Below are 27,904 nucleotides of genomic sequence, written 5' to 3'. Positions count from 1 at the left end.
GTATCTAAATAGAGTATTTATTCTTGATCTTCAATAAGTCTTTTAAACCTGCTAAATCTTACGAATCTATAAATCTACAAATCTACAAATTCATAAATCTATAAATCTATAAATCTATAAATCGATAAATCGATAAATCTGCGATTTCTCATTTCTCTTATTATATTTCTCCAATCTTGAACCTAATCAAAACTGGGTTTTCACTTCTTTAGAATCTTCAATTAGTGTTAAAAGAACTTTAAAACTTCAAAAATCCAATTGAATCCTTCAATTAATCATTTCCTTGACTTAAATGACAGATTAATATTTTCCCAAAAATCATAATGAAGCTTTCAATTGATACAGCAGTTTTTCTTTTCAGAACCTATCTAATCCTTTATTTATTTCCAATAGATTGGCTTTATCGAACATCCTTAATCAATATTCACATATTAAGACACTGTTTACATAGAGTATTTATACCTTTTCTCAACCAACCAGCTTTCAGCTATAAATTGTATTTTAGAATATTTACATTAGAATCGAGAAGCGCATGAAAGGCTTCTTTTCTTGTAAGGATTAAAAAATTAATTTGAAATCAGGTTTCGTACTTTCTATTTATTAATCAAACTTGGGTGTCTACGCTCAGTCTAGAAATAGGTAAGTATTACAACAATACTTGGCGAAATAATTGAAGATATAGTACATATTAAAATTGACTCTAACTTCCAAAAATCTCAGTTAAATTATATATCATTCAGAACATTAATTTATCAGCATGATTTATTTATATTGAGAAAGTTTAGTATGTTTTGAATAAATAATTGAAAAAAACTATTATATCAGAATTAATATGTTAATAGAAATAAGTATAATTTAATTGTATTTTTTAAATTCTATATAGCTTCTTCAATTTTTAATCATATATCTTCAGATTTCAAGATTTTGATTAAAATTGGATTAGTTTTTATATAAAAAAAGCTTTATTTTTTTATTTTTCTCGAATCTTAGGGCTCGTTTGATTGCAAAATCCGCGCTGAATCCGCTGAAATAATCCGTTCTTTGTGCCACCACGGATTTCACAATAATAATAATCCGCTTTAAAAAGAGCGGATTATTGATTTATAGTTTATAATTTATATATCAAATCCGCTATAAAATCTATTGAAAAAAAAAAAAAAATATATATATAATATATATATAAATTAGATGGAATAATTCGAATTTTCAATATACTACTATTATTTGAATAACTAAATAAATGAATATGGGGATAACTTTATTTAAATTTATATATAATTATAAACTCTAATTTAATATAAGCCTATAGCTTTAGACTTTATCCACTATAACTTCAGATTTTATTTATTAAAGCTTTAGATTTTAAAATCTATAAAGACCTATAAAAAAAATGGATTATTTTAATGGATTCAATAAAATCTATTTTTTCTAATCCTTGTTTTCAATTCGCGTTTTTATTTTCCTATATAAATTTATTGAAAAACATAGATTATTTAGTATTATTTTAGATTGATTTACTTTTTCCCTACTTCAAAATATATTAAATTCATTGAAATATAGATTATTCAATGGAATCCGCGATTTGATATCCAAATATAAATTCAAAATCCGCTTTCAAAAAGTACGGAATATTCAGCGGATTTAGCGCGGATTTGTACATCCAAACTAGCCCTTAATACTTGAAATCTCTAAAAATAAGCGAATTCACTCTTTCAAAAGTAATAAACTCTTTAATTCTTTATAAAAATCTAGAAGAAGGATATCATTTAAAGAGTATTATTTTAAGTAATTATATATCACGTTTTAAATATCAAAGGTTTATTAAATAATCGGATTATTAATAAGCAAAAAATTAATAAGAAATGAGTACTTCTTTATTCAATTCAATAACTTTGGTAGTTTTTATGTTATTCTATTTGATTTCAATTCTTTTCAAATTCTAATATAATATGAATATTATAATAATCTATCTTGTAGTTCTATTACAGTCTATTTGATTGATATTCATGAAATTTATAGTCAATTTTAATATGTACTATGCATCTTCGATTATTTCGCCGACTAGTATCGTGCATACATAACAATGCAGACGTGTTTTAATATTGAGTTCTACTGGTCGAGTGAATTAACTCTAATCAATACTATCTATGCATTTGAACCCCCGAGCTAGCTGGTGACAATGTCGAATATAAGGTCTATAATAGACTATGTTCAGATCCCTTGAGGAACGAAACGGTCCAAATGGAGTTGCCATTGCATACTGTCATTATCACAAGTGATCTGATGTGCCTTTCAGCTTGTTGTCTTTGATTTAGTTCTGTGGTGTCACGGAGGGTAGTGGTCTTATCCATCATTCATCTATAGCAGCAAACATCCTCGGTGTTGCTGTATTCGGTGGATCACACTGTCTAGTATATCAAAAAGGAATCGATTGATTATATTTTCCTTGACTTTCCTTCCTCTTCTCCCTTGTAAAAACAAAATGTATATTTGAATAAGATATTCAATATGAACCTCTATAGAAATTCATATTTTATACATTAGAATATTAAATTTTATCTATTACTAACGATATATTCATTCTATTAACAACAAACAAAATCTATAATTTTTGCAATCTATTTATTATCGAAAATTTTTGAGAACACAAGAGCTCTAAAAGACCTTGTGGATTTCAAGATTTTGAAATATTAAAGTTGTAAAAAAGATAAACAAAAAGACATATACATAGGGATTAAAGAAAATAAATAAAAGTTAAAAAAGAGAAAAGAAACAAGTATATAAGTTAAAAGATAAACGAAAAGCATTAGCCAAAAATTCAAAAGGAAAGAGACTTCTATTTCTTGATATTTACTTTCATTGTAAACTAAAATTTGAAATTAAATTTCAAAATTCAAGAAATTTATTAAGATATTATTGATTAGAATAAACCTTATAAATATAAAGATTTAGATTAATTATATTAATATTTGGAAAATCAATTTTTCAATACAAAATTTAAACATTGAAAATTTTATTGGTTATGGATTCTGTTATTACGGGGCTCTCAAAATTCTTATAACCTCATAGTTTATCTTCTCAAGCTTACTCCAGCCCATTGGAGTAGCATTTAGTTAACATAGTATGCCAACTTAACAAGCACACACGAGAGTAGTAAATCTGGTAGTAGCTCTTGTTCTGAAAAGGCTCACTCGGGACACGATGATTCTCCACACATCTGCCACAGTTTCGACCACCAATGTTGATGTGGTTTTCTAATACCAACCTCAGGTGCTGGGGCTTATAGAACCCGTTGAAGCTATGCCGGACTTGCTGACATTGCCCAGTAGTGAAGGGCATGCTCCTCAGCAGACATATCTTACAAGTGATCACAGCTATCTGTCCCTATCAAATCCAGAGATCTTTTCAGAAAGTTGAGTTGTTTACTGTTTTCTTAAACACCCATCTTTATATGTCACGGTTAGGGCACCCGATGTAAAATTATGACCATCAAGAGAAATGCTTGATCCTTGAGTACGAGCAAGCCTTACCCCAATTAATTGATATCTCCATCCTTTAGCCAACCGCTAGTAATTTCCGAGTCGACGTTTAATGCATCTTCAGGAGCAATGGTGGAAACAGGCATCGATCCACTTACATGGTTTAAGGGAGATATCTCTCCTACACCTCATGTAAAGGCGAGCTCGTTCATGTTAGCAGCAACGTTGACTTTCTTGAACTCTACTAGATACTATCCAAGATAGCAAATCACATCACCTACACAAGGTTTATGTTCATACAGTTTTGCAACGCTTAATCTCTTAAGATAGACCGGGTGATCCTTCTGTCTATAGTGGCAGACTTTTCTCGAAATTCGACAGGTGAATCAGAGATACAACAATAAGTAAAACATTTTGAATTTTAATTCCAGAATGCTCCAGACTATAAGCCAACTTCTCTGTCGTAACTGAGGAACTTCCTGTCCCCTACAGATAGATTTCCAAAGTTGACTGGAAATTTTTTACCTGTCGTTTGAAGTACAAGTCTTGATCACAATTTGTAGATACAACTAGCGAGCAAACAGGTCTTTTGAAGTTACATATTCACAAAAGTTGGTGATATTCATCGTCTATTTGATCGCTCGGTGGCTAAGTACTGGGACTTGATTTAAAGCCGGAAAGGAGTTTTTGCACTTCTAAGTATCTATTCAATTTGACGGAATCCGCTTCAGCTAATTCTTCGCTGTTGTGCGATACTCTCATCTATAAAGGAGTGGTTTTGATTGTGCGGCATGCCAGTGATATCTCACGGTCAAAGCTACGAATAACAAAATACCCAGGGCGCAACAGGTCAGTAGTCTGATCATCGACAATCAATGCCAATCTTCGGCGAGTTTTATCTTGCAGGAGTCGGTCGATACTTTTCTACTTCGTTAGTAGCCTTTCTTTCTGAATGGCGTGCTTGCAGTTCTTCATCAGCCCCAGCAAAAAGAATGGACGCCCGCCCTGATCCTGTCTCATCATTCATCCGAAGATTCTCTAATTTGAAATATTTCTGTCGCTCCTTGGAACAACGTTTGACCCTGGATATGTTCATTAATGAGAACTCTGGTCACTCTTCAATCGTTGTGTAGAAACTACATTTCCGACACCCATAATCTTCATGGTGGGTATCCATCATCTATCGAAGTCAAGGGCTTGTCAATGATCACTTAACGTACTATTCGGGCTGACTGATAATGGAGAACTTGTGGATTTGATTATAATAATTCTTCGATGTTATACGATCAATCCACTACACGGGAGTGGGCACAGGATCTGAGAAGTCAGATGTTCTGACATGATCGATGTGACCTGCATTGCAGCAATTTCTCATCTGTTGCCAATTTTGATGTTTCGTCGCACAATGCTCTTCTCGGGAGAATTTGTCGGTATTATGCGAGTACAAGTGAATTTTGAGAAAGACGATTAAGTTCAGCACCCGGACAAGTACTTTTGCCAGCGTTTGACACATCCTACAGGACGTGTAAGTTCGATGCTAGAATTGGCGTCCGTCAAGTCCAATAATAGTATCGCAATACGCAATTGAAATTCCTTTTGCTGAATTTAACTCTGCCTCCAGTGCCTAACTAATATAGTCTCAAGTATTACACATAGCTTTTCTAATTTGCAGAGGATATTGAACTAACCATAAATAGAGCCTCATCAACCTTGGCGCGCTACTCTTCAGTACAGTCAATCCATCGTTCGGGCCTCCATGCATTGAAAGCGTCGCCAAATATTCCAGTATCTGTATGAACAATCCAGGCGTTGGCACCTACTATCGTAGCGGCCTGTATGTATGTCCCGCATATTGCAGTCCCTTTTCTAGAATGGACCCTTGAAGGTGCAAGCCAACCGCGGCGTGAATTCTTTGTGCCCCCATCACGCAAGCATCGAGCCAGTGTAGGCCTTGAGTCTCTTTCCACGTCGGAGGCTTTGAAGGGAGACATGCTCTATGGTCGCTGCGATTTTTGATTTAAAGATTTGCAAAATGAGAGTATTTTAGAGCAAGTATTAAGAAAAGGGACGAAGAATTGCGGCCGTGGTGTCACTGTCTGCAGTGACTTGTCTAGAAATCCACGAAAAACGTGCAAATGGAGGGGTTCCTGTGTTTTGGGGTTGACTTGCGAGAAATTTTGACAGGAGATCTCGACTTTCAACCGCACTCGTGCTTTGTTCCTTTCTATTTCTTCTTTTCTATGTCCGAGCCATGGAAAACTTTGCAAATGTGGACACCGGCCTCGGGCGGAGTTTGAATAGGAGCGGATTGATACGAAGGAGGATAGATATCTATCCACGACATCCGCCCAACAAGAGAGACTCTCTCAAAGCGTGACAAAGGTTCTCCCATTATATCGTCGACACTCTTTTCCTGCTCAACAGATCCATAAGGCCGACAGAAGGCTAATTCCACCAAAGTGTCAAAAACAAAAACTGACGCCAAAGGATAAGTCACATTACTGCGAATGATTACGTCGGAGAAGGTGTCATTGAAGTTGTATATGCGAGATATCTTTGCCGGACTGGTAACAGACAAAACACCTGGATTAAATCGTGCTAAATCTCCGTACTTTTATGTGAGGCGACATGTCTCTCGTGCCCATTTATAGTCCAAACTCAGTGCATGCGGGGGACGCTGAAGAAGGAAGCAGGAAGGGGACCAGGAATTTGATATAGTCTATCATTGGTTCTTGATGCAACAGTAGAACTACGTCTAATATGCTTTGGCCTATGAGAGATATTGTAAAAATTGTTCCTACACTGAAGAATAGCCAGAATCATTAATTCCCCAGACAAACTGTGCACCGATTCCAATACAATTCTAATTCTGAACTGCAATCATATGAGCTTTATTTTTCGTTGTCCGTAGGATTTTGGTTTGGCTGCTAGTGCATGGGCTGTTTCTATGAAGCAATACAATGGGTCGTAATATTGAACTCGCGAGAATATTCAGATCTGTTCTCGTCGCCGAAGATGCAAGATTCTGTCCGTGTCCTCAAGTGATTACAATATTCAGACGGCCCACATTCTCCCGCATTGCTGAGATATCCGAAGCACGACTTATTCAAACCGCACCCTATGCATACTGTGGAATGTGCTGATGTGCATTTGTGGACCACAACAAGTCAAAGTCGGACGTTTGGCAGAATTTGCATTCATGCCCTTCCAGAGAGCATACCGTAGCCCTCATCGATGAATGCAGACTGACGGTCGTATATATGTTGAGGTTCTTCAATGCTGAATTACGCGAAGTTGAGAGTTAGTAAGCGCTATATATTCATGAAAGCAGATCCCAGCTTATCCTTTTGACAGCATCAAGCGGAGGAGCCAAGAGTCCTCTTTGACGTTTATTTTGGCGGGGTTATGTTTTTTTAAATAGTAGCTAGGGCGGAAGGGTAGCTAGTAGGTATTCGAGGTAGTTAAGCAATCTATTATTGTTGCTAGCGATGGTTAGGTAGGTACCGGCAGTCAACATAAGATTACCTGTACTAAGGAGGTAGTCAATACACTAATAGGCGTACTAATTTCTAAAGATACGCTCAATGAGGTGATGGGGATCAAAGACCACTCGAGCAATAAGCGTGGTAATATAAATATATATATGTATATATAAATACATATATAAACAAACATTTACCTACTCGAGTATCCTACATTGAACAATTAGAAATCTCGAACAACAGAAGCCAAAGCTAGAGTTCCTCGACCTTTATCTACTTACCTGGGTATCTCGATCAGAAGAGCGTCAAATTCCTATAATATCAACAAGTATTGAGGATATATGTGCGAAAATATACACAATAAGTTTATCATTATTATTATTATTATTATTATTATTATTATTATTATTATTATTATTATTATTATTATTATTATTATTATTATTATTATTATTATTATTATTATTATTATTATTATTATTATTATTATTATTATTATTAAATGTGAATTAAATCAATGAATATCTATCTTCTTAATCCTGATTGATTATCTGTACCATTATTATTATTATTGTTATTGTGGTTGCACGGAATCCCGTCGCATTTGGTCCCGGTTACTCGTAACAGCAACCACATGGGTATGGGTATTTCGTAGATTCCCGAGTACTGCCTTTACATACCTACCTAAGAACTTTAAATCCCTCCAACAACAGAATTGACAACAGGGTCATTACAATACAAGTGAAAATACCGCATGGTACCTGGATATAACAGCCACACATAGCCATTTGATTGCAACCCGCATCTTTCATCTACAAAATGTCGTTTGGAGGGGACATCGGACTCGACACAACATCGTCGTCCAATGCTGCTGGCAATGGCGGCAACCAGGGCGAGACAATCGGGAGACCTGCCACTCCGCAAGACGCAACCGCAAAAGCAGTTCACGATGTTACAAGCTCGGAGGTGAGTGACTGTCTAAGGTTCTTCCCTTTGCTAAAGGAAAGCTAAACGTGTCCATGGCGTCAGATTGGAATATCAACCTTATTAACTCGACTGAAACAAAGTATTGCTTCCGCAAAGGTATTTCCTCAATTCTCAATGCCTGCTTGGATATAAAGTTGACTCTGCGGAATAGGAATTCGCACTTTTTCTCAAGAAAAGGTCCATTATGGAAGAGGAACATTCGAACGGGTTAAAAAAGCTGTGTAAGGCAACTGGAGATAATATTCGCAGACCAGAGCATCGACACGGATCGTTTCTACAGTCATACGAAGAGGTCCTGATTATACACGAGCGAATGGCCGAGAATGGGGCTCAATTTGGCGTGTCTCTACATCAGATGCATGATGATCTTATTGAAATGGCTTCGAATATAGAGAAGGGCAGAAAGCATTGGAAGAATACTGGGTTGGCAGCAGAACAACGTGCTGCCGATACCGAAGCTGCCATGAAGAAGTCCAAGGCGAAGTACGACTCTCTGGCAGACGAGTACGACAGAGCCCGCACTGGAGACAGGCAATCGGGAAAGATATTTGGCCTAAAAGGCCCCAAATCGGCAGCGCAACATGAGGAAGACCTTCTCCGTAAAGTCCAGGCTGCCGATGCAGATTATGCGTCCAAGGTACAGGCTGCGCAAAGTCAACGAACTGAGCTCTGGTCGAAATCAAGACCTGAGGCTGTGAAAGCTCTAGAAGATCTCATTCAGGAATGCGACTCTGCATTGACATTGCAGATGCAGAAATTTGGTAAGGCACGAGAGCTCAGCTATACTGCACATAATACTAATTGTGTTGAATAGCGTCCTTTAACGAGAAGCTACTTCTAAGCAATGGCCTGAACATAAGTCCCATCAAAGGAAAAGAGCAAGGCACATCAAATCGCAGTCTCCGTGAAGTTGTTCATGCAATTGATAATGTTAAAGACCTGAGCAACTACATCAGTAGCTTCGCTGGTAACATGCAATCCCGGATAACGGAAATCAAATATGAGCGTAATCCGGTTAGCTCTGAAGATTCCTAATTTTATTGATATAGGCCTGGCTAATGTTAATACAGGTTTTGCAACCTGCACCGAATATCGCTCAGCGACAATCAGACCCCAACGCTCTTCAAGCTCGTCAAGGACCCGTAATATCACCACAGCCATCTCACCAGGTTCATATGAGCCAACCTTTCAATCAAAGCAGTCCCCCAACTCACCAGCGCGAAAGAAGCTTCAGTCATGGCCCATCCCTTTCGCAACACATCGTTGCACCTGTTACATCACCCACTAACCTAATGTCTACCTCTCCCGAGTTCACTACCTGGTCACCTCGTGCAGATGGACCCCCCCAGATATCAACCTTGCCATTCCAGCCACAACCTCAAAGTGAGACAATAGTACAACAAACACCGCAAAATCCTACAACGCATGTACCGGTGTCCCATGGCCCATCCTCGGCACCACTATTCGGACCAGGATCGGCTCAAACTCCAGGCAACAACATTCATCTAGCACCATTGAAACCAGTGTTTGGTCTCAGCCTCGAGGAGCTCTTTGAGAGAGATGGCTCTGCTGTTCCAATGATTGTCTACCAGTGTATCCAAGCAGTTGACCTCTTTGGACTCGAGGTTGAAGGGATATACCGGTTATCTGGCACCGCGTCTCATATAATGAAGATCAAAGCAATGTTCGATAACGGCAAGTTGGGCAATTCGATTGGTTGTTTGAGGCAATTTTGCTAACAATCCGCAGACGCATCTAAGGTGGACTTCCGTAACCCGGAAAGCTTCTTTCACGATGTAAATAGTGTGGCTGGTCTTCTAAAGCAGTTTTTTCGCGAACTCCCAGACCCTTTATTGACTATTGAGCAATACCCTGCATTTATTGAGGCCGCAAGTAAGTCATCTCTTGAATCTACCCATTTGACTGTTTCCCTACTGATATAAGCACAGAGCATGATGATGAAATAGTCCGTCGCGACTCTCTACATGCCATAATCAATGGCCTTCCTGATCCTAATTACGCTACCCTTCGAGCCTTAACTTTACATTTGAATAGAGTACAGGAGAGTTCGGCATCTAACAGGATGACTGCAAGCAACTTGGCCATAGTCTTTGGCCCTACACTCATGGGCGCCAATTCGGGACCGAACATGCAAGATGCTGGGTGGCAGGTTCGTGTCGTTGACACAATTTTGAAAAACACTTATCAGATATTTGACGACGACTGAGGCGTAGAAGACGATGGCCGATTGATTTAAGGAGTCCTTAACGAGATACCATAGCCCCTCACATTTTGAGCCTGCCTTTGGAACAGGAACAAGGCCAGGGAACCTTTAGTATCAAGTCTCTATGTACCCACAAGACATTATAAAGTACATGCCACTGTATTTTAAATGCTATTATTGTATGGCACGGGCCCATTAACGAGTATTTACGGCCTATCAAGCGAGTTTACGTCCGGGGGTGGTCTGCATCACGATCATTTTCGTATGGTCATGTGCTCAGCTCTGACGCCAATATCAGTACAATGGTTGAATCAAAGGGTATTAAGGTTTCTATGCTCGCTGATTTTGGATTATAGAAATATCATGCAGGGCGTGATCGTTCAGGTCACCGAAGACATATCTTGAAAACAATGAAGGGCAATTCTAATTGAATACATTATTGATATAAAATAAGCTCCTCATGTGTCTACCATGAGGTATAATCGAGGGTGATTTGTGATAAAATTATAAACAGAGCTGACGCTCAGTTGACTCCTTTCCTACTCGCAAACAGTGTCAAACTGAGACTCGTGTCATTCTCTCCCATGTTAGCACTTGGTTCTCCTAGCATCTCCCAGCGTTTCATTGTGAAAGGAAATGACTGGCGGCACGATTCCTTTGTGTGATCTGTGTTTGTGTTACTGCTATTCCTTCCAGCAATTGTAGCTTTTGAGCCGGATTGATAAATGTGCAGCCAGTCAGATGGCGGCGCCATGATACTGTAAATATAGCTAGTGATGGGGTTCGAGGTAGTATCCCGGAAGTTTCGACTGCATTGCTGACGAATGTCGTCAGGGAGGACATCCACCATATTTAGAATAAGGTCAAAACACTGCTGTAGTGGTAGATGTTGGGTTTTTGTGTTAGCTCTGAAACGATATAGATCCAAAAAGATTGCTGTCAAAAATAGAATTGCTCTTCCCCGATGTTCATGTCCGACTTTCGATGGCTCTAGTGCTACTGTTTGAGAGGTTGCGAAAGATAATAGTAATGGTAGCCACTTCGTAAGGTATATAATCTTGCAACCGTTTGGCTGTGCGCTGGCAAAACATTGCGAGGCGTTGCTCAGTAAAGTCACAATTTCCGGAAAGCAACTTTGCGAATTATGTGAGGTGTTAACTTTCTCGGTATATATCTTGTCTATTGTCAAATCGAGTATAGCCATCAAATTTTCTGCTTTTGACAATTGGTGCTCTTCTTCTAAGATATCATAATAGCCCGATGCTTTGGCAGCATGAAAGAGCCGAAGCAATTGGTTTTCAGCACCTCGTCGTAAATGATTCACGGCGGTCAGATCTAATGATGGTACAATGCACGCCCATGTCGTACCTCCCGTCATTATAGCAGACTCAACGGCACGATCAAGGTCGTCGAGCTGAGGAGGGACCATGTTCCGTGGAGTAGCTTGGGAAACCTTTCCCGAGCGAAAGGTGGAGGCTACCTTGAGTTGGCAAAATGGAAGATTAAGATAATTCGCAGATTTCAGTGCATCGCCCACTGAAATATTTGGAGCCTCTATTTGATACGTAGGCACAAGAAGCTTGTTGATCGAGGCACCCAATAATTTTGAAGCTTCTTGGCTGGCAGTTCCTGACGACAAAGGGTGCACTATGATTTTGCCGATCATATCACCACCAACCAAGACTAGTGTCTGAAGTAAGTCATGCATGGCCGAGCTACCTAAGATATTCAAAGTATGAAAGTGCATGTCGTGGACAGCTGCTGAGCACGCCTCGATTGCTGATCGAATAACAGTTAATGTTAGTTCAGGGTTGTCAATTGGCATACGACTTTGCACAATCCGGAAGCGATATGCTTCGTCTGATGTCAAGATCTCCGGCAGGCCGAGTGGGGTCGCAATTAGAGCCAGTAGTTCCATAGATACTATCGTGCTCACACTCTGTGGTGAGTTGAGATCGTCCTTTTCACACTTCAAGCTGGCATTAACCAGATCTTTCATGGAAAGGCAACCCAATCCTATCATTGGGCCCCAAATTTTCACCATGCTGGGTCGATGTTCCGAATTCTGAATATAGGACAGCCAGCTAGCCATCAATAAATCAAATGACTGAGGATTAAAATCTCGCAAGGTTGTCAACAATGATACACACTTTCGCTGCTGCTCTGGTGACTTATCCATTGAGATCGATAAATGATGAGTTACTCTTTGGAAAAGCCGGTCCATGGTTCCTCGATCGATGCTTGTACCATTAGCAAGAAGCTTCTCGATTTCGTCTACGAACTCGGCCTCGTTGTTTTGTGATCCACCTGCCATATGATCTGATACCGGTGAACAAGCGTCGGCGACACATTTTCTGTCACTCAGAGCAAGTTGGCGAGCGAGTTGCGCGGTAAGTAGTTGGTGCTCGGGCATCCTGAATGAAAGGTCTAACAAAGACCCGAGAATAGCTCGTGGCATAATGTCGCGATCATCTGCAAACGAGCGTGCACGATTAATAAGGACATCAAACAGGTCCTTAATTGCTCCGATCCCAGCAAATATTTCGGCGTGCATGTTAAGTGTGTCGGCGCACGAAGAGATAGTTTGAGGATCAGCTGAGGCTGTGGCAATCTTTATCACTTTGGCGAGCATAGTGAAATCATCTACAAATTCCAGGAAGTCTCGCACCATGCCAAACGCAGCCGCCGTGAGTCCACAAGTATCATGAGCTGCGGCTGATGGATTTCCCCATTGATGAAATGGTTTGCTTGACGGTAGCATCTGTAGTTCAACTTCGCGAAGAAGCCAAGACCCAATGTGGGATTTGCTTGAGCGATTGAGCGATTGGATATCATCTAAGCCCTTGAATTCCTGGTTTATTTGAGGAAATCGCCGTTCTGAAGTTCTTGGCATCATTCGAAAGGCGTCACCTATATTAGAAATGCTAGCCGCTACTTTGCGATCCTCTGTGTCTATTGGATACTCGGCACGATAAAGTAAAGACCTGCGCAACCCAACCATTTCTTCGCTCAAGTTTTGGATTGGAAGTTCTGCAAGAAGCCTCGTTCCACATGGACCGCCTGGTGCCAGGTCGGAATGATCGTGTACACCACCACGGCTGATCAGCCACTGAAAATATGTCGGGATACAAAAGTCGTTCGATCTTGCTAGCTCGGAAACGAGGTGATAAAACGAAGCCTTATTACGCCCAATCTCGCAAGCGCTGGAGTCAAGGAACGATAGTGTGGCCGCTGTGGTATCTGCGCCCAGTCTTCTCCAAGCTCGTAGAATGCGAGCACCAATGAATACTTTCGCATGTCCAGGCCTATAACATGATGTCGACCAATCCAAAATTGCATGAACAAGAGCCGTCTTGTCATCATCAAGTTGCCAGCAGATATCTATGATCTCGGGTGTGAACAGAGTAAAAAGTGACTTGTCTAGTATATTGAAAAGGCGTTGTTGAGGAGGATGCTGGGCTTGAGGAGCTAAAGTAGTGAGTCGCATATTGCGGCGATTAATCTCATTCCAAACAGACATAGGAAGTTCATCTGAGTAGCTGAGGTAAGCGTGTAGGACTTCCCTATGCTTGGACCAAATTTCAGGAGAAACAAAGTTGTCCGGATTCGAAGTCATCAATTTAGTTAGAAGTATGCGCAAACGACCAATCAAGGGTCCCAGTATATCAGCATCTGGATGTTTAATTGTCTTGGGAGAAATACTGTTAGCTGTGTGAGGGGAGATTGAATGATGATGCCATACCTCCGAAAACCGAGTCAACAAAACAGTTGTGAATCGTCGCCCGAACCTCCGATACTTCAAAATATCTTCCCAATACATTTGGGCAATCAATAGCCACATTGGCAATTTGGCTTGAGAAGTCGTCTCTAGAGAAGACAATATCCAATCTATGTAATGCTCGCGATCCAGAAGGCATTCGGCATGAAAATGAGCTGCCAAACGAATCCTATCATGCTTGTAAGTGAATGCGCAAGGTCAGAAGAGAGCAATACTTACGCATAATAGATCTTGCGACGAAAGTCCTTTTCTCCGCACGACCCAATAATATTTTCCAACACTTGTTCAACAGAAACTGTGAAATCTCGCACCCATTTCGCTTCTCCTCCCATAGCGAAGGCACCACCTGCACCTTTTCTCTTGAATGACCGCAGTTCATTTGCACCAACACATTTGGCCAACCAGACAGCTCGCTCGATGGGAATGTTTTTATTGAGAGCGTGTTCCAGGAGAACTTTACCCCTAATTCCGTGGGGAATCGACCGACTAAGGCGACGGAGTGATATGGTCGGGTTAGCTAGATCTTTGAGCCATATCTCTCTCTTTGTATCTGTAACCGTTACACGTGGCGGAGGCTTGAAAGTTGAGTCGGCTGTGATATTTCCATGGGCTCTTCGCTGAGCTAGAACGCTTGTAAATAACGAGGATAACGTTTGCAGACCACTTTTGTGTTTTAAAGATGGGTATATGGAGGCCTTTGCGGAACCTGTCTCGTTCTGTGACATTTGCGACTTGTCGAAGAAGCCCTGGCGGATGACCGGTTCGGAGAATTGATCTTCTGCATGATTACCGTTCCACGGAAAGAAATCTGCATGACCTATTGAGAGGTTAAAAGCGATATCATGGCATTGTGATATTGCCTAATCATGGCTGGACTTACCATTCGGTGAATAAGAAGGCGCGGCTAAAGGAACCTCTAAAACAAAAGGCTTTGGACGAGCATCTCTCTTTCCGGTAGGCCCAATCGATGGGCTCGGCCTGTCAAGAGAAGGGGGAGGATATTTCCCGGGCCTAACAGGAAAAGCAAACGGTTTCGCAGGTGTCTGGCTGTGATTTTGATCGGATGGTAAGATGGATTTTGAAGCTCTCATGCGAAGTACATCGGAATGAAGTTGCGGCCGACCGCGCGGAGGCAAAAACTGCCTATTTGATGTTGAGTTTGAAGGAACCAAGCTTGATGCCTCCGCCTGAACAGAACTCCTCGGTTCATTTGAGATTTCCTGCTTCAAGCGCGACCCTCCTGCTCTCGAGGTTTGCCCATAACGGGCCGATGTAGAATCCGGCACATCAAGCGTCAAGTCTATGAGCGCTTCATTGTGTCTTCGAGTTGGGGAAGTAGATGATAAGCTCCTCTGAGGAGAGGGCCTCGAGGTAGTATTTGGATTCAATGACCTTTGCGACTGTCGTTGGGCTTGTGACCCAACGAGGGGTTTTGTGGTCATGATTGCGCCATTCCGTGGCCGACGACTGCGACTTTATTATAATCAGAATCCAATGATGAACAGACTGCGCAAGTGATATGTGAGATGTGCAAAATGTACAGAGAGATTGTACAACTATGTTTGAGTTATCAGGACCCAAAAGTGATTGAATTGGGTTGAAAATCGCCGCAGGAGATTTAATGATTAGATGATGTGATAGGGTATTGGTACGTCGCACAGGCGCAGTTTCTCTCTTGGTAGAAGCTAAGGCTATTACCGTGTCAAAGCAACGATGGGTGTGAAAGTATCTTGTCGTGTTATATTGTATTATGTTTAATTATATCGTACACTCGAGGATGGCATATGTATTGTATGAATGAAGATATACAGTTGAGATGGATGATCGGAAATAATGTGTTTGGATGAGGCGAGGTGGGTGTGAGCGGAACTTAGAGAGAGGCAGACAGATAGATAGGTAGGTACAGAGACCCAAAAAGTCAAAAAGTGATCGTGTACGGCCCGTGTTCGTAGTTCGTAGTTCGGTACCCCAGGTTGGTCGAGCCAATTCCACCCAGGACAGGTAAGATCTTACCCATGTGCATCCCTAGCTTCTAGCTTCACATGAAATGACAAACTTAGAGCGCAGTCTCTCATACTATCTCGAACTCAAAATCTGTTAGACTTCATTCATCAATTACATTGTGCAAATAGGCATTCAGATATATCATACATTGTTCATCATATCAACCATACATACGATCATCCCGTTCAACAAACATGGCGGCCAGAAAGGACATGCGAAGAGGTGATCTCAGTATGTATTTATTTATTTATTTATTGCCAATTCCTGCGATACATCTGATATATGTAGGCTATCTTGTATTAAAGTACTGACAGTCTCTCACCTCAAGTCATTCCCTATCAAGTTCCAGCTGCAAAGGAATCTCCCAGCGATTTCGGTGGCACGTTAGGTAGCACTCTGCCAATGGCAGCAATGTTCACTCGCAACAAGCTCATCGGATGGTACGTCAATACAATGAATGGGAATTATATCCATCTCTATGTCGAAGATGATGCAGGAGGATATATGCTGATTTATAAAAGGGCTTCGGTTCTTTTCGCTATTCAAAATTGGTTAGGCGAATCTCCAGAGACGAGAAAGACCTCCTCCCAACCGGCATACTTCTCAGTGGGAATGTCACGTAAGATATATTTGCTCTCTCACTTTCACATAAGCAACTCATGCTAATCTACTTGTGCTGCAGTGATGGCCCTCGTTATTGTAAGTTTATTCACAAATTCATCATGGAGGTGACACTTGGCTAATTCGCGCTACCCAGACTTATCTTCCAATGTTTCTCCCTCCACCTCCTACAGCTCCAGTAGCCCAATCGGCATAATGGTCGCAGATTACGAATAAATCACAGAAGCAGCTTGTGTATGGACGATAATTGGTTACATGGATAGAAGCGCTCATGGGGTGGAGCTCCTTTCGAGAACTTATCACATATAGTGCGCACTCGCAGAACGGAGACAAGAATGGGAGCGTTGATGTCTATAATGAATGGGGATCAGACGAGGATAAAATAGCATGAATGGGCTTGAGAGGAAGTCTGGCATTGTAGTCAATGGTGACTTCTTCAAGTAGTAATCAACATATTGGTATTGGAGCAAAAGCTGAAGCATTGGTAGGTAGTAAAGAAGCAAAGTATACTATTTGCTTGTACATATAATCGACATCGACTAATGCCAATCTATTTTCTTTTCCCAAGTGTAGGAGTGTTTGTAAGAGACCCATTACATGAAGCTGCTGTGAAGTTGAATCGTTGTATATTTTGTGCGTTGTATAGGAAGGAGTAAAGGAAAGTGCAAGATCTTACAATGTTCAACGGATACGCAGGTAGGTGGTAGTACAATAGAGACAATACAGAGTCAAATTCTGGAATTCGATGATACTTTTATCTGATGGGGGAATATCTAGATGCATACCTCGATACTCCTTACCATAAAGCTGACATGGTGATACGGTATCAACTATTCACCAAATAATATTTGGTTCTTCGTAGCTTCACGACTATAGGTGCTTATCTCTCTCTATCTACATACCTCTATCTACGTACCTAGTACTATCTTTACAATACGAGTAGCTCGAGGATGTACTTCATCCACTTGAGAAGACAATACCGAGTACGGCGATGCTGACTAATTACAGGACCCCTGATAAAAGTCAAAAGCGGCCGTGATCACTTACCAATTATTTATTATTTTGGACAGAGTCATTGGAGAAAAAGGGTCATTTGGATGACTCTTTTTCACACTCAACTTGCCACTTTAACCGTATCTGTACAACACTTACCCAATTTAATCACTGAGCTTCGCCCCGCCTCTCTTGCCACAAATCACACAACACCCCCCCGTTTAATTTAAACAACAAAACCGACCGCCTTTCCTACATTACAACACTACATAACCCTTCCAAAACTACCAATATCTAAATCACCCCACCTCGAACTCGAACTCGAAATCAAATCCATTTACATCCCTTCACAAAGCCTATATCCTTTCCATCAACTTTATCAAATAGTATCTCAGTCCCACAGATACCAGGCACACTCGAGTTTATGTCCATCGAAAATCTCAAGACGATCGGTATGCGCCCTTCCTCCCCCCCCCCCCCCCCTTTACTCTCAGCTCTGGGGAAGTAGACATCACGAGAAGACTCCCGCGCATTTATCTTCATCCACATACCGACTACAACTGATGATTCCCAAAATCATCTTTAATCGCCCTTGGTGCTTTGACTAACCATTTCTTCTAGACTCCTTCGCTGAAGCCGATGCCGCCGGAGATCCAGGACCAGACCAAGGCTCAGGGGAGACAAAGTCGTCGTTGAACGCGAACGGTTCCTCCCCTATCGCAACATCCAAGCCAGCAAAGTCCGCAAAGGCTGCTCCTGGTGGAACTCAAATTGAGAACTTGAAAGTCTTTGGTGAGGAAATGAATCTATTTCATCGTGGCACATTTTCACTGTCGATTGTCGATGGAATCAATCACATCTCAGCTTGGCTCGTTTGCTCGTTACATGACTTCTTTTGGTATAAGTTCTAACAATGGCGCAAACCTAGATCCTTTCGCCGAAGCCGACGAAGAACCTGGAGACCAAAAGGCCGCAGAATATATCCATATTCGTATCCAACGTATGTCAAGCTCATTTCACACCCCTTGAAACCAGGTCAAAAGGATCAAGGGAAGCTTGCGTATTAATCACTGACAACAATAATTACAGAGCGTAATGGACGTAAGACTTTGACCACCGTTCAAGGACTTCCAAAGAAATTTGACCAGAAGAAGATTCTTAAGGTAATCAAGAAGAAGTTCGGTAAGTCTCATCATACAAGATATACGGTGAGATACCAGGTACTAACGTCGCATTTAACAGCTTGCAATGGCACCATTGTCAACGACGTTATCATGGGTGACGTGATCCAGCTTCAAGGAGACCAGCGCAAAGATGTGCAAGATTTCCTCACTGGTAAAGATGGCTTAGAGCTTGATGCCAAGACCATCAAGGTAAGATAACAACGCACACGACTTGTCATAACCCTTCTAATCAAATTCTACTTTAGGTCCACGGTTTCTAAAATCGTCAGTCACACGTTACGAGCCATCGCAGCTTTGTAAGCTCCCATCACCACAGGTGGTTGCCTGCATGCTCAATACATACTATTGCTGCGAAAGACTCTATAAACATGGCGAAATATTCCCAACCATCCCCCGCACTCAACACAGGAATCGCTGGGCGGTAATAAGGGAGGGCTTTGCACATGAATGTTCCAACTTTGCTATTTTTATTATAGCGGGGTCTTCATTCTCTTTCTTTTCACGCTATTCAGATCAGAATGCTCAGCGCACCTGACTGTAGATTTTATCCGATATGCCTAATTGGCATAGTAAAGATATCAATTCATAAAGGCATATGGGCCCATTACAGTCTCCATTCTTCATTTGAGTTGCTTGCCTGTGAACAGTGACTATTATATCTATTGAATGTCTTATACTATACTATCAAATTCAACCCTATCTTGACATATCCCCAGATCTCTTCCATGTGCAGAATCAAGGGTAGCGGCGGAAGGTCTGTCCTTGAAAGGTACAACTGAGACAATAAACTGACCATGCTAATGAAACTTGCAATTGAAAAGACGGAAATTGATAAGGACGTCTCCTTCCGTATCGCAAGTCGTGGATGAGTCAAGTGGTAGAGAAATGTTAGTGTCTGTATCATGGTCAGAAAACGGGGAAAGGGTATCAAGTGATGGCACGTACACTAGCTATACAAATCCAAGCAGGAAGAAGTAAGCGTGGATCTCCTGAACCCCCTGATAGATATAGGATCCACGATGTGGTGTATGCATTTATCAAGTTGATGGTGAGCAGACGGACAATCGTTGCTAGGTGACAGTCAGTCGAGACTTTCCATTGTGTTTATGAAAGTACCCATACCTTGAGGAGTGTAGTTGAGTAACCTGATATGATACATATTTAGTCATTTGATAGGTTCTAGCTTCGGGTCGTGACTTTAAAGAATGAGCGGTGTTGGAAGATTTTACGTACCATCTAGACATTAAGCAGTCCGTAAAGAAGAAGGCAAGATAAGCGGATGAGAAACACTTTCGAGCGAATTAGCATTTGTTTTACTTCGGCATAAAATATCTTCTGTCACAGGTTGGGAGGTTTTCGAGTTGTCTTGAGAAAATTGTTCATACCCACTGATATCAAAAGTTAGCACTGAAACGACAACGGCACCGTATCTTTCTTTCCGCAAGATAGAAGATATGCTCACCAGAACAGCCAAAAAGACCTCAATAACCCTAAATCTCTTTTCGATAGTCCACTTTGCTTCTACAGCATTCATTTCATCCCACAGCAACTCTCTCATAAAAGTCAACGCACATCGTAACCCCCACCAGATCGCCGGAGCGATACTAAGCAATCGACAAAAAAGGAGCGGGAAATGCCAAACTCTAGCTACGCCAAGAAGTACTGCGACACGAGGATGTAAGACGGAAGTTTTGCCTTCTGGGTCGGCGGGGTGCAGGTTCGGTTTGTAGGGAGGAGTAGATATGGTGGTAGGTGGGATTTCAGAGGGGGACGCAGGAAAAGGGGCTTGGTGCGAACGACGCCGAATAGAAGCCAGAAGGAGGGGTGTTTACGGCATATGCTGCCGCTTTGCAATAGCTGGGAGTGCAAGATGTACTTGGGTGAGGGGTTTCCTACTGGAATATTATGTCAGTGGATGAGACAACTTGCACGCAGCTAGTTTGGGCAAAACAAATCAAGATTTCGTACTCCAAAGACGATTGGGACAAATAGTAGCAATTAGCAGAATAGCCTGAATTGGGTTCAAAATCAATGGTAGTTGGAAGTATAGGTACCCAAGTAGATCCTTCCAAGAAAGTATTACGAGCAAGCAAGGCCATCCAATTTCATGTCTTGTTCAGCCTCGTCGATCTGTCTTCCCAAGACGCACAGCCACATTCAGCCACCAAGGCTATCGGAATATTCTCTTGTTATCAAAAAAGTTACAGCGTTTTGACGGAATGAGGGGTGCAATCTTTACGAGAAACCTCCCACGCAGCTTTCTGCTTTTTGTCTCTCCCCCTTCGAATTGATACGGCTTCGATGGCTCAAGTTCTCCGCAGACATGTCTTCCCTACCCCTCGGAGTCCTTTCTCCCTCTCCAATCCTCGATATTTCTCCATCATAACCCCCCGACAAGCATCTCCCGCCAATCCTGCACAACATCCCGATCGTAGAATGCGCATGCAAGCTATGGGGGGGACGCGAATGGCAACCGACGTTGGCCTTCTACCTAGTACGTCCGTCTCAATTGACTCCTGTATCTCCTGAACGCCCGAGCTAATGAAACCACAGATACCTTTATAGCAGCTAGCAGCCCTTCCCTGTTCAGACACCCCAAAGGACTTTTGAGGTTCCAATGGAAGAGATTCAAGACCCGATTCTGGGACACCGTCGCCACCGTTGCATTTAAATGGATGTCTCCCAAAACCGGGCGTGTACGAAGAAAGGTCCAACTGAAGCGCGGTTCGATAGTCCCCGCAGCCGAAGCTCTGTACAGGGAAATGTACCAAAATTTCGCTGCTGGAGACATCGGACGCTTGCGCAGAATGTGCGCCGATGGACTTTTCGAGAGTTTTGCCCAGCGCATAGCTTCGAGGCCTCGGGGGCAAAAGGTCACATGGAACCTTGTAAAGATGAACCGAAGACCTAAGATAATGTCGACCAAAGCCGTCATGATACCCGGAGGCGATGGCAATGTGATACGACAAGCAGTGGTTAGGGTTTCAAGTAGACAAAAGATGACATTGAAGGATAATAGAGGAAAAGAGCTGCCGGGAAGCAGTGAGAAGGATATCGTAGAGTATGTGGTTGTGCAGAAGATTTATAGAAACTGGCAAGATCCAGAATGGCAGGTCTGGGGTACAACGAGGGGGACTACATTGAAGGATCTAGATGAGTGGGAGAAGATGGCCTAGGAGTGATGGATGGCGATTTGGAGCTGTACAATATGCATCTGTCTCAGTGTAAAATATTGGTGGGGTTAGCTACTTGTATTGTACATAAATCCCCCCTTTCAGAGTTCTCAAAAGCGACTGGAACACCTGAAATCTCACTCGGGGTGAGTGAGTATGACATATCATGGCTCCCCGCTGAGGTCACTTGGAGGGACGTAAAAGTTACCTGGAGCTAAGCGTATCGCTCTTATAAAAGAAGCTGTCACGAGGAACTCGAGTACAATTAGGACAGCAGTTCTCTATAGAAATAAGGCGCAGACAGCTGTGAGTCCGGGACGGATGCGAAATTACTCTAGTAACAGCAGAGATCTATCCAGTGGTTTCTATCTCCCAGGATGAACGCTTCATAATTTTCTCCGCCTCTCTCCCCGATGCACACCCGTCATTCGTCCTCTCACAACATCCACACATCCTCCTTCTCAACACCTACCCACCGTTTTTCCGTTCTCTCGGTCTGAAATCATCGTTTACCACCAAAAACTCCCAATGCCTTTCTGTAGCCTTTCAGCCATTCACCCCCCAGGTATCACGCCCTCTTCGCTAGTGACATGGTTCTTTTCTATTCCGCAGCCCAGATTGTTACATCTTTAATCTAATACTACAACATGCTGTAAGCGACTGTTCTGTTCGGCACTTGGATTTGCTGATGGATTGTCAAACGCTTATGGCCTCGGGGAGTTAATAGCTTTCTGTGTGATCCTGCCTACATTTGCCCTAATTCTCTTTCAATACGTGGCACAGATGAGGAGTACATAGCCTAGTCGTCTGTCCAGAGACCAACTTGCGTAGACTATGCTAGAAGTCACACTACAGTAAGCCGTAATTGTATTGCCTTCATCTGCATGCAAACTCAAGGCATTGTAATGAACATTAACTTACATTCTGTGGCATCGCTTGACTAATATTGCATCATCATGTATTTATCACTGATCACTGTTGCATGCACATCGTCACTACAATTTCGAGCTACGTTCACAATGGTAGTACTTTTATTTCACTCTACCTAAGCTAAGATGTAGCTGATTGATGGTACATTGTTTGTTCAAATCGAAAAGACTCTATCCTATGTCTATCTTGTCCAAAGGAGCAAGAGAATCAATAAGGAGATGGTCACCATATAAATGGCGGACCAGGAGCCACAATGCTCTTTCATGATTGACTAGTAGACAAGAATCCTGCACAACAGTAGATGAAGCCAAATCCCTGCAAAGATGAAGAAATACCGTAAAACTCCGTGAAATAGTAGTCGTAACATCAAGACGCAACCAGGTTGCCACCGGAGGTTACGTCATAAAACCGAGAAAGTAAGAAAAAAACATGCTGCCCAAATATCATGAAGATGAACGAGTACCACCGTGGCAGTAACTGCGAATGATAATTCTGATAGAGGGGTTTTGTTAATAGTGGGAAGATCACTCAACAACCGCGGCATGACCACTTGGTGTGGGAGTTGCTGAACGATCATCATGAGCCTTGTTACCAACATTAACAGGTGAATACGGGTAGTATGCTTGTTGAGACGAAGCCAACTGATCAGCTGGTGGGCTTTGCATACCCCAGTATGGAGCTGGTGCATATTGCTGGTATGGAGCATAACTGCAGTATGGTGACGGAGCAGCGGGGCTGCCAGTCAAGTCAGTTGCCACTGCTGGGTTTCGCATGCCATATCCAGGACTAGCAGGATAGCCTGGGTAGTATGCTGGTGCTGGCGAGTACGATGTAGCACTACTGTAGTAATGGCCTTGACCATCAGTGAAGACAGTTGAGGGAGCAGCATAACCATAGTACGGACTATAAGCAGTGTAGCCATAAGGTGAAGCATAAGCCATTGGAGACATCTGAGCAGATGGGGAGACTTGTTGCTCTACATGTCGATCAACACGAGGAGACTGGAGTGATCGGGTGGAAGACAAAGGCTGCGATCTGGAGGATCTACCTCTGCTACCACCATTCTCAGAGTCCTTTTGAGCAACTCGTAGAGACTTTCCACCGAAAGTAAAACCGTTCTATGGCAATGTTAGCTGAGCTTAAAAAAAAGGTAAAAGACATCTCTTGCTTACCTTTGCATTAACAGAATTGACAACTGCAATTGGCGACTTGAATTCGACAAAAGCGAAGGCAAACTTCTCTTCTGCTAAAAACGCGGCGGGTTAGTTTGTGGATATTCAGCAAAGGAGAGGAAACTTACGTTCAAACTTAGATGCGTTCTCTCGTAGACTGATGTCTTGAATATCACCATAGTGCTCGAAAAGGCCTCGAATTTGTTGCTCTGAAGTACCCAATGGAAGGTTGCCAACGAAAATCGAACGACGATCAACATCATATCTTGCTAAGTATGCCTTGGTAGCATCAACTTCTGCGGCAGGTGGTGACTGCTGAGCAGGTGCTGCAAGACCTGCAATGGGTTGAAGCTTGTAAAGATCATGGTTGCGGAAAGCCTAAGACCACGTTAGCATGAACACCGAGACTGTGATGCATAAAACTTGGACTTACAGATTGAGCATCTTGACCCTCATCGTACATTTCGAACTGAACGATGACGCCTTCGTTGAGGTTGAGTGCAGTACGCTCTACGTGAGAAGCAGTGTAACACAGTTCAATCTTGCCAAAGCGCTGAAGAAGATCTCTGGCTTCACTTGGTGTGACGACTGGGCCATACTTGCGTTCAATGAAAAAGAGACCTGAAAAGCGTTAGTACGAACAACCTTATTGAGAACGACCAACTTACGATGTGCCTTGGCCTTTTCGCAGCGACATGGACGGCCTTTGATCAAACGACCTCTACCTTCCTTGATAGCTCTCTCAGCATGTTCTTGCTTCTAGTGATAGTCAGATACAGAGAGAAGAACCACACCATGATAAAAACTTACAGTGTATTGGCAAAATGCGAAAGGCATATGCTTGTTATCACGACGAATCTTGACGTAGACAGGACCATATTCGCGAAATACTTGAGTGACAGCCATTTGAAGAGAGTCTTCATTCTCGGATTGAAGAAGACTGCGAGGGGTTAGCATCAATCGCCTAGGAAAAGTGCGAAGACAAAGGAAACACCAAAGAAGAGAAGGCAGAAAACTTACTTTGCAACGAAAACACAGCAAGAAGGGGGGTAGACAGCTTGTGCATCCTCAGCCTTGACAACAGTGTATCCACTAAGTCTGTTGCCTGCAGCATCGGTTCCCTCAGAGACGTGCTCTTGGACATGAAAGGAGAGCTTGCGCTTGGTTTCACCGTAGTTGGTGTCAGCAGTACTAGCGTGATTTGGCTTGGACTTTGATGGTGGCAACTCGGAACTGTTGCTTGAGCTTCTTGAGCGCCAAGGACCATGTATATCTCTCTGAGAATGTCTCGGAGCCTTGGGAGTATGCTGATCATGGTTGCGATACTTTGAACCATTCTTGCTTGGTGATTGAAATGGATCCTCAGCATTACTCTGAGAGCCATTGCGAACAAATGGTGGTGAGTAACTGGAAACATTAGTAGATGAAGAATTAAAAGGCATGTGAGTTTGTGGACTTACAGGTTGGAGTTTCTGGAACCACGAGTAGAATGGTGACCGGAAGATCTGACATTGTCTCCAGCATCACTATGATCATCAATGCTAAGATGAGCAACGTTGGTAAGAAGTGCTCCTTTGAGAAATTGTTAGCAAGAGTATGTAAATGAATAAACCAAGACGAGAGAGTTTTGAAGATGATGGAGAACAATATCAGGATGGCAGATATAAATGAAAACAAAGTATACAAACATAGCGTATACATGGTTCATATAATTCGGCAACCTTTTTGAGCAAAGCCATGTTGGATGCACTCGTGATGGTGCGAATTGTGGCATGAAAGCATAAAGGGGAGGATGGCGTCTTGCAAGAGTGAAAAAATGCATGGCGCGACATTAAAGAAACATATTTGATGAATGGGGGAGAGAGTAGAAAAGGAGGCGAAAGGAGAGAAGAAACACGTACCATCATTGTCAGGAGTCAAAGGAATACCAGAATCACTGGCAGCAGAACTACCATATGTACTAGCAGGCGACGGCTCAATCTGAGAAGAAAGTGCAGAATGCGGACCAGAAGTATCGTAACTTGAACCGGAGGTAGGTGAGGTTGAGTGCATACCAAGGGCATAGCCACCACCAGTTGAGGAGGGAGTAGCAGGCGACATGATTAGATGGAGCTTGAGTACTGAGAAGAAGGAAGTGTAGGAATTATGAATTGAAAAGTAAAAGTATGACAAGCGTTGTGCAGATGTAGCTTAACAATTATGCTCTGTTACGGTCAACAGGCCGGATGAAAATTGTACAGAAATCGGCGAAAGGGGAAGGAGAAAAGAGTAAAGGACGGAAGAAGCTTGTCGGAAAGAAGAAGAGATGAAGAGATTGTATGGAAAGAGTCGAGATGAAGGAGGAAACAAGAGAACAGGGGGGGAAACAATGGTATATGTGGAAAAAGTGTGTTGTTTTTGAGAAGAGGAAAGTATCAACAGATTCACATCTGAAGGCTTATTTATATTGGATTTCTAGAAAGTGCGATGGATTACAATTAAGCGGATACAGGTACCTGGATAGATCAATCATGGATATAACGGCCCGAGTTGGGATGGAAGGAAAGAGTGAGAAGGATGAAAAGGGCGAAAAAGGCGAAACGGGAATGACACGGAAATATAGCTCTAAGGGAATCTTTGAAAGGGGAAGGAACGATCAGCCGGGAATAAATATGGGTGAGGAGGGAGTGAGGAGTGAGTGAGCAGTGAGTGAGCAGTGAGCAGTGAGTGTGGAGTGAGTGTGGAGTGAGTGCCTTCCTACCTAGGTGGTACCTATCTACCTACCTACCTAGTATCTACCTAGTACCTACCTCGTGCTTCTATACATCTACCTAGGTAGTAAGCAGGTCTATAAAGAAAGACACAGACACAGACACATATACGCATAGAAACTCAGGCACCCAGAAACCCAGATTTAATCCAAAGTATTCATTCCTATTCATTCCTCCCTACACTGACTTTGACTGATCATTGATCAAATAAATGATTCTTCCTCTTGATCTCACAGTACATTGGTGATACCGGAGCAACTTGAGTCCCTTATGGGTTAGGATGTACCAGTATTTCCTAAGTTTCCTTCCCTTTCAAATGGACTACTAAATAAGACTTGAATGGATACTTCTTAACAGATGACTGATTGGTTCTAAACTGCCATTGATATTGATGTTGATAATGATAGCAATGATGATGTCTTCAAAAAGAAGATTGAGGCCTCTGATGAATACAAGGCATATATCTATCTAGATACGCAACCCCCATGCTCTTTCCTTTCTCATATCGAAGAGCAAATGTCACTTGATATCTTTTGGCATGTGATTGATCTCCCATAGTGACGTTGGGATAACATTCGGAAGCTCTCACAGGATATCTATTTGTAATCCTCTTCCAGCATTATTTCTATTCTCAGTTTCCTCACCTACCTAGGTAGATCGAACAATAATTTAACCAATCCATTTTGAGAAGGAACTCATAATATTTACTTGTAGGTAGCAATTTCATATATACCATGAAACGTTGAGGCTCTTCATCTTCATGAGGAAGTGGTTCCGTCTAAATGCGGGGCTCGATTCCGCGGGGAAAGGTATCAAGATCGAAATCGTGATTGCCATCGGTACCATTGAACTCCTCATGGATGTCCGCCAACAACTCTACGGTTTAGGTTGGATACTACCTACGTACCTAGTAGTACCTGGTATGTATGAAGCCATCAGATCTCTGACTATGAATTTTTAAGATCATGCAATGTCAATTGTGCCCCTCAAAAAGCAACTCAACTCAATTGCATTAGGAAACTTTGCGGCTCTAGATACCGTGGGAATTGCATCTACATTGAAGGGAGAAAATGATAAGAGTTTTGACCTTTGATTTTTGTTTTTCTCTCTTAGTAAAAGAATGATGC

The 27,904-nt window shown here is 42.1% G+C and overlaps 8 protein-coding genes across 8 annotated transcripts; 4 read left to right on the top strand and 4 right to left on the bottom strand.

The window, feature by feature from the left end:
* Positions 1-5,197: 5,197 nt before the first annotated feature.
* Positions 5,198-5,470, bottom strand: EAE97_007690 (uncharacterized protein; the record flags this gene model as incomplete). The annotated part of the gene is made up of 1 exon (XM_038878204.1): positions 5,198-5,470. The coding sequence occupies one exon, from the start codon at positions 5,468-5,470 to the stop codon at positions 5,198-5,200; it is 273 nt and encodes a 90-aa protein (XP_038731042.1).
* Positions 5,471-7,780: 2,310 nt separating this feature from the next.
* On the top strand, positions 7,781-10,175 carry EAE97_007689 (uncharacterized protein; the record flags this gene model as incomplete). The annotated part of the gene is made up of 7 exons (XM_038878203.1): positions 7,781-7,927; positions 7,991-8,044; positions 8,100-8,709; positions 8,763-8,962; positions 9,019-9,643; positions 9,698-9,841; positions 9,898-10,175. The coding sequence occupies 7 exons, from the start codon at positions 7,781-7,783 to the stop codon at positions 10,173-10,175; spliced, it is 2,058 nt and encodes a 685-aa protein (XP_038731041.1).
* A 520-nt stretch (positions 10,176-10,695) lies between these two features.
* EAE97_007688 (uncharacterized protein) lies at positions 10,696-15,392 on the bottom strand (the record flags this gene model as incomplete). Its single annotated transcript, XM_038878202.1, has 4 exons — positions 10,696-13,860; positions 13,915-14,119; positions 14,170-14,767; positions 14,831-15,392. The coding sequence occupies 4 exons, from the start codon at positions 15,390-15,392 to the stop codon at positions 10,696-10,698; spliced, it is 4,530 nt and encodes a 1,509-aa protein (XP_038731040.1).
* Positions 15,393-16,148: 756 nt separating this feature from the next.
* EAE97_007687 (uncharacterized protein) lies at positions 16,149-16,771 on the top strand (the record flags this gene model as incomplete). Its single annotated transcript, XM_038878201.1, has 5 exons — positions 16,149-16,185; positions 16,283-16,394; positions 16,476-16,573; positions 16,637-16,653; positions 16,712-16,771. The coding sequence occupies 5 exons, from the start codon at positions 16,149-16,151 to the stop codon at positions 16,769-16,771; spliced, it is 324 nt and encodes a 107-aa protein (XP_038731039.1).
* A 1,221-nt stretch (positions 16,772-17,992) lies between these two features.
* EAE97_007686 (uncharacterized protein) lies at positions 17,993-19,012 on the top strand (the record flags this gene model as incomplete). The annotated part of the gene is made up of 6 exons (XM_038878200.1): positions 17,993-18,020; positions 18,190-18,360; positions 18,497-18,568; positions 18,658-18,750; positions 18,811-18,941; positions 18,998-19,012. The coding sequence occupies 6 exons, from the start codon at positions 17,993-17,995 to the stop codon at positions 19,010-19,012; spliced, it is 510 nt and encodes a 169-aa protein (XP_038731038.1).
* A 416-nt stretch (positions 19,013-19,428) lies between these two features.
* On the bottom strand, positions 19,429-20,286 carry EAE97_007685 (uncharacterized protein; the record flags this gene model as incomplete). The annotated part of the gene is made up of 5 exons (XM_038878199.1): positions 19,429-19,647; positions 19,698-19,822; positions 19,875-19,897; positions 19,986-20,041; positions 20,215-20,286. 5 exons carry the CDS (start codon positions 20,284-20,286, stop codon positions 19,429-19,431), a joined length of 495 nt encoding a protein of 164 aa, XP_038731037.1.
* A 548-nt stretch (positions 20,287-20,834) lies between these two features.
* On the top strand, positions 20,835-22,327 carry EAE97_007684 (uncharacterized protein). The gene is made up of 2 exons (XM_038878198.1): positions 20,835-21,246; positions 21,306-22,327. The coding sequence occupies exons 1-2, from the start codon at positions 21,054-21,056 to the stop codon at positions 21,926-21,928; spliced, it is 816 nt and encodes a 271-aa protein (XP_038731036.1). The 5' UTR covers positions 20,835-21,053; the 3' UTR covers positions 21,929-22,327.
* A 1,052-nt stretch (positions 22,328-23,379) lies between these two features.
* EAE97_007683 (uncharacterized protein) lies at positions 23,380-26,127 on the bottom strand (the record flags this gene model as incomplete). The annotated part of the gene is made up of 9 exons (XM_038878197.1): positions 23,380-23,973; positions 24,028-24,101; positions 24,156-24,405; positions 24,461-24,648; positions 24,696-24,786; positions 24,838-24,967; positions 25,048-25,434; positions 25,488-25,599; positions 25,929-26,127. 9 exons carry the CDS (start codon positions 26,125-26,127, stop codon positions 23,380-23,382), a joined length of 2,025 nt encoding a protein of 674 aa, XP_038731035.1.
* Between the last annotated feature and the right edge of the window lie 1,777 nt (positions 26,128-27,904).

The sequence above is a fragment of the Botrytis byssoidea genome (assembly GCF_014898295.1).
Source record: "Botrytis byssoidea strain MUCL 94 chromosome Unknown BBYS_015, whole genome shotgun sequence".
Lineage (NCBI taxonomy): Eukaryota > Fungi > Ascomycota > Leotiomycetes > Helotiales > Sclerotiniaceae > Botrytis > Botrytis byssoidea.
Note: the sequence above shows the minus strand (reverse complement) of the source record. Positions and strands in the feature narration are given on the sequence as shown.